Source organism: Atractosteus spatula, chromosome 4 (assembly GCF_055471065.1).
Source record: "Atractosteus spatula isolate fAtrSpa1 chromosome 4, fAtrSpa1.hap1, whole genome shotgun sequence".
Classification (NCBI taxonomy): Eukaryota; Metazoa; Chordata; class Actinopteri; order Semionotiformes; family Lepisosteidae; genus Atractosteus; species Atractosteus spatula.
The window spans coordinates 20428383-20434382 of record NC_142709.1 but is presented as its reverse complement, the minus strand read 5'-3'; the positions used below and the strand labels follow the sequence as shown (position 1 = coordinate 20434382).

General features: G+C 34.6%; 1 protein-coding gene across 2 annotated transcripts in view; it reads left to right on the top strand.

The window, feature by feature from the left end:
- Positions 1 to 361: 361 nt before the first annotated feature.
- diaph3 (diaphanous related formin 3) overlaps positions 362 to 6000 on the top strand; it is a 458904-nt gene continuing 453265 nt past the window's right edge. For both annotated transcript variants that reach the window (XM_088913166.1, XM_088913165.1), the window contains exon 1: positions 362 to 570. In XM_088913166.1, coding sequence (XP_088769292.1) covers positions 418 to 570 — 153 coding nt within the window. In that variant the 5' untranslated portion in view covers positions 362 to 417. The remainder of the gene's footprint in view (positions 571 to 6000) is intronic.

Below are 6000 nucleotides of genomic sequence, written 5' to 3'. Positions count from 1 at the left end.
GAATCCGCACGTTGGCGGGTTTGGTAAGGACGCGGGGTTACAAGCAGCAGTGTGGCGGGATTTTTCAGATTAATGTCAGAGTCAATTTCATTCTCTGCAGGTAGATTAGCGTTTTGTGAAAATCTGTGTTTCCTTATTTGTGAATTATAAGCATTTTGTTGCGTTACATTATATGGTGGATGAGAAAAGAAGAAGAAGAAGAAGAAGCAGCAGCAAAGCTGAAAACCTTGTTTGCTTTTAGTTTTTCCTGAAGAGCAACTAGTTGGTTGAGAGATTTCTGTGAAATCCTTTGGTAGAGCATACCTGGAGCCGACTAATTGGTTGCTTGTGGATATCTAAATATAACAACGTTACATTGACTTTGAAATAATATGTGCTAGGAATAAAACTAATAATACAGAGGGTTTGTTGGATATTATGGATAATTACCATCACCAGCGTTATGATTCTTCAGCCCATGGAAGGGAAAACAAATTCAGTCGAAAGAAAGTTTTCTCTGGGGGAGTCGGTACAAGTTCCCAAGGAGGGTCTTCAGGACAGCATGACGAAGGGCAGAGAAAGCCTAAATTCGTAAGTATGGGCTTCTTTATTTAGGGGTGTTCCTTGTTATTGATAAAAGATGCTAAAGTGAAAGAAATTGCTGTTGGCAAAAACCGACGAATCATTGTAGCTTTCTGTGCTGCGTTGTTCTGTAATAAATAGTTTTGAGGTGCCGAGGCCGGTTTCTATGAACACATTCAAGGTTTGTTTTTTTCTTGGGTTTCCACTTTAGGTGTTTACTGTTTAAGAGTGTCACACGGGTAATTTATCAGGAACAATATACTTATTAATACTTCAGATTAAATATTTATATTAACAATTTTCTAACGCCAGACCCAGGTGTTAATGTCGTACATTTCTTGTGCTGGAATAAAAACATTTCAGACCCTCATTCCATTGAAATAGGTTAGAAGAAATAGCGTTCGTACACGTACCTGCTCTTAAAAGAGCGCTGTTTTAGAAAGTCTTGAGTTAATTACACACCATACACACTTTTTAAAAATGTAAAACTAATTTGGCGTTCAAACATTTTAATTTGATACACCGTGACAGCGTTTTATTTTGCTTAACGTTTACAAAGCTGAAGGAAGTGGCTTCTAATTGTCAGGGCTTCGTGTAATTGATTTAAAATAGAAAGAATACAGTAGCCTGTATATACAAGAATACAAGAATCTCAGGTGCCTGATGTGGCGCACCAGAGCTGAATGCTACTGTATATACTTCTAGCTTTAAAACTCATTGAATTTGAAATACTTTCAGTGCTGTAATGAGTAAGCTAGACTTTAACACATATGCTTGCTTACATTCCTGAAAATAATATCTATATACCTGTACCAGTATATGTTGTACAGAGTATATTATTTAGTTAAGACTAACTTAAGAAAAAAAACACAAAATACATAAAAAACAGCTGAACAACAGCCAGACAAAACAGCTAAAACTTGCTTATGCCATTTTACAGTTCACTTGTTAAGATAAGAATAAGCTCCTACAGAGTTTTTTTGACTGCCTTTATGAAATTGCAAAGCTAACAAGGCTGTAGCTCTGTAACAGTCAAAGTGGGTGGAATCAGACTAAGTATGTACTGTACAAAGTTGCCTATATGACTCATTAAATAGTTGAATCCTCACAGGGAACAACTCTTGAGCACAGCCGCCCTTTTCTGATTAACTGAAATAAACTGGGCTCTTTGCTTCTGAAAAAGACCTGAGTAACTGCTGTTTTTTTCAAAATCCTCATAATTAATAATGGTCTTAATGAAATTAACTGAGCACAGGAGGGAGCCAATCAGTGTTTCATTGCAACTGAATATTTTGGCATGTTAAATATTGGTGCAATACTTTTTTTGATTGGTTAATATTTTAAAAGAATGCTGTGGAGTGAAAAGTGGCCTTTTTTATAAGGATGTAATCGTTTTCCTTTTCCAAATAGATGTTTTGTAGTTATTTACTTAAAACTTTATTATTATAAAATATGAAGACATCTGGTTTATAACTGCACAGTAGTATCAAAAAGATGCTCATAAATGATATGGTGAATTATGTTATTTGTAGGATATGTAATAAAAATCTTTTACTGGTGTGTTCCAGGAAATGTACTGTACATTTTGTTCCAGTAGATAAATTGCTTCTTTTTTTCATTCTCTGTTGAAGGCTTTGCTGGTTGTACTGCTCATTTATCTCAGAAGACTCTTAGCTCATTCAAAATGTAAAATTAGCAGGGGGAGGCAGATTAGTGGAGTTTAATCCTGCAACATTTCCGTGATGACCTGGCTGGTTGTAATGTGTCTGAGCTTCACTTTGTTGAGCTCCAAGCAGATCTACGAAGATGATTGCTCTCCCTAGTCTGAGTCCTTGCTAAGCTACTAGGATGTTCGCTCAGGATTTTGTGCTGATGTTTTTAATCTAACTTGGTATAAACAACTACTTGAAAAAATGTAATGTTTTTTTATATATGATATGAAGTACCCAGATCTCTTTGCCTCTGGCAAAGGCAAACAGATCTAGGTTCTTTGGAGGAATGCTGTACCGTGCCTGCAGCAGAGTTAAAGATTTTGTAAGAATTTTGACATGTAACTGTCATGGGTGGTAATAAAAAGAAAATAGCGTGCTGAATGTAAGTTTTTTGTAGTATCTGTTAATGAAATCTGATATCAGTGCTTTTACCTAATGCCAGTGGGAGCTGTCTTTGTGATCTTAATCTTTTAAAGTTTATTTTTCCTGAATATAGAAGAACATTAAATACAAAAGGTATGTTTTTGTTTACTGGTTAACTAGGGAAAAGTGATATAAAATATTTTTAAAATATCCGCATAAGATGTTTTTCTTTAAACTACTTAATGGGAACAAATCACTTGAATCAGTGGGCAAAACTGAATCTTTCAAAGTGTTGAGTTTTTTTTTTTAATTTAAAGGTGACCTGTGGCTCTCCAGGAACAGGTTGGGCTAATCCAGACTTAGGTCACCTTGTGTAGTTATGGACAAACTGCAGAATGGTGTTGTTCCAAAGAGTAGCTTTAATTCTTTAATTCTAACTATGAAACCCAAAAATACTCCATCTATGTTAGATGCTTGAAAATGTGACTTTATGTGAAGTTGTTAGCAATAGTCATATTTAGTTTTGAACAGTTCTTTCAGAATTATATAAAATGTCAAGTACAGATAAGTTATAGCAATACTGACATGCCTTTTTCTTTTTGCTGTCTTTGCTATTTGCGTAGTACTGGTAATTTTTAGTAATTTTCTAACCAAGGGGAGAAATGTATTGTCTGAGAGAATGAAACATTTTTTTTTACTGTTAAATACATTACAGTAACCCCCAAAAAATTAAGACCTCTTTTATGTTGGAGTAAACAACATGACAAGATTGTTCTGGTTGTTTTTGAGCTCCATCTATTCTTCAGAAAGATTCAAGTGGTTGATGTTATGCACCCTGAAACTAAGAGGAAAATTATGCTTTTTTTCTGTACACTTCTTAAGCATGTAACTGTATAAAGATGATTAATCTTGCACAGCTGTAAACTTCATCTTTTTTTTCTGCAATAGATAAAGTACTTTGTTGCTTTCTTTTGGCTCAGTTGTGATGACTTTGATACAAATGGTTAATGTTATCATAGCAAATTTAAATAATTCCTAGGGTAAAACAGTAATTCTCAAAAACTACTCAGTCTTCTAACTTGACAAGTTTTCCTTTTACATAAAAAAAATGCTCAATCTAAACTCCAGCAATTGTTAGTTTGTAGTTCATTATAACTGCTTCTCAAAGTAGTAATTTGGATCTGTTATGTTGTAAATGGGTGATTTATGCTGCTTTTCCATGTTTACTTTTTAAAAATGTTTCTTAGCCATAATCTGTAAAACACTTTTGCTATTAGAATTATTCTAGATTTTAATATTTAGATGTGTACTTGCAGAGGTAGAAAGTAAAGAACTAAGTGAAAATATGTGATTGAAAGCAGTGTTTAGAATTTCAGCTCGAATAGGATTTTTTTTTAGTTTGTGTGAGGGGTGTTATTCATCCTTGATTTCATAAAACAGTCAATAACACATATGAAGCAAATTTATGTTTTTAAGTGAAGGCAGTCCATTATGTTGTTATTTTTTTCCTTCTGTGACATCCTTCCACAGAAAGTAGTGGAATTGGCCGTATCAGTAGATTGTGCCATGTTTGAGTAATCCCCCTTCCCCCAGCTTTGAACTGTCATTTTTGACACCCCCCAGATTTTTGCTTTTCATTTTCTGATTTATATGTCTTGTAATATAGTAATGAATCTGGCAGAGTTATGACTTCTCTCTGTCTTTGTGATGGGATGGTGGTGTGAAGCAGAGCATAGTTTTAATTAAATTCATAATTTGGACAGATGACATTGGTATAGACTAACAGAAGTCATTCTTTCAGAGGTGAAGTTTAAAATGTGAATGTGGACTAGACCTTTTGCTGAAGGTCAGAAGTGTGGAAGTGGGTCTGTACTCGATATACTCCCTTAACATATTGTGAATATTCTGTCTGGGGTCCTGAGGAGATTTATACTAGGTGTGTTGAGTTAAGCTATAAATAAGCCACTCACACGGTTTACATCAAACTTAGAAATGCATTCAAAATTCTGTAAGAGGTAGAGAATTTATAAAGCAGCAGATTGTCTGAAGTATGCTAATAAAGTATTGCAAGGTAACTTCACCTTTACCCCAGTTTTTGTCTGCATTTGGCTCTTGGAGAATCTTTGTATATTTGGAAGAAGGTAAACGTTTGTTGTAGACCACCACTTTTGATCATCAAATGTCCTTGATCTTTTTTGTACAATGTTTAAGGGAGGTGTTATTTCCATAAGGCAAGTGGCTGCACCACGAAGTGTCATTTCTGCTCGAATTAACGTATTGCTATTTGTCATTTCTGTTTGAAAAGACGATCTTTTCAATTTTGGGCCCATACAGTAAAACCTTGATATTCACAATGGTTTGATACCTTGAAGTGTCTGTGAATGTGGGGAGGTCTAATAGATAAATGAAATGAGTGTATTGAAATTATTAATACACAACCTGAGCTTCATATGTTTATTGTAAGTACATTCCTACCTTGTTGCTGATCTGTGTTTCAGAGCCATAGAACATAAAACTATAGTGCCCTCCAGAATTATTGGCACCCTTGGTAAAGATGAGCAAAGGCAATGAAAAAATGTCTTTGTTGTTTATCAGCTTGACTTAGCTTGGATGACTAAGGGTGTTTGGCCTGCGTATCACCTCATATTTATACCCCAATAAAACAGGAAGTCATGGATGACCACTGAAGAGTTCCTAAAGACTCAGGTGTGCTTAAAAATGGTAAAATATGAATGGGAATATATGTTAATTAGATTGTGTTCATAGGAATTTCTAGGGGTGCCATTAATTGTGACACATGTTTTTGAGAATTTGTAAAAAAAAAAAAGATTTTTTTTCTTTTAATAATTGTACCTCACTGAAAGGTTAGATTTCTCTCATTTTCACTGTAAGATCAAGCTGATAAACAACAGACATTTTTTCATAGCCTTTTTTGCTCATCTTTACCAAGGGTGCAAATACTTCTGGAGGGCACTATATGTCCTTCTTGGTTTTTCTCTTCCTCCTTCATACTTTCTCCTCTCAATCTGCCTCAGGTGTCCTCTATCTAAACTATATACATTATTGTCCTTACCTTCAGTCTTTCTTCTGTCCCCTCAGTTTTTCCCCTGTTCTCTCGCTCCTCCTCTTCATTTCTTACCATTTGCATAATCCCTGAGGAGGCCCAGGCTCTGAACTTTTTGAAAATGAAGTGAATTTCTGAATTTTCTTTTAATTCTGTTTTGTTTACTGAATCCATGTTCACACACTTCAAACTGGTTTGACTATGGCTATTTTCAGTAGCTTTTCCATTTCAGTGATTATTAATTGCAGAAATATTTTAAATATCAATTTGTGGTTTAAAATATTTATTGTAAATAGCCCA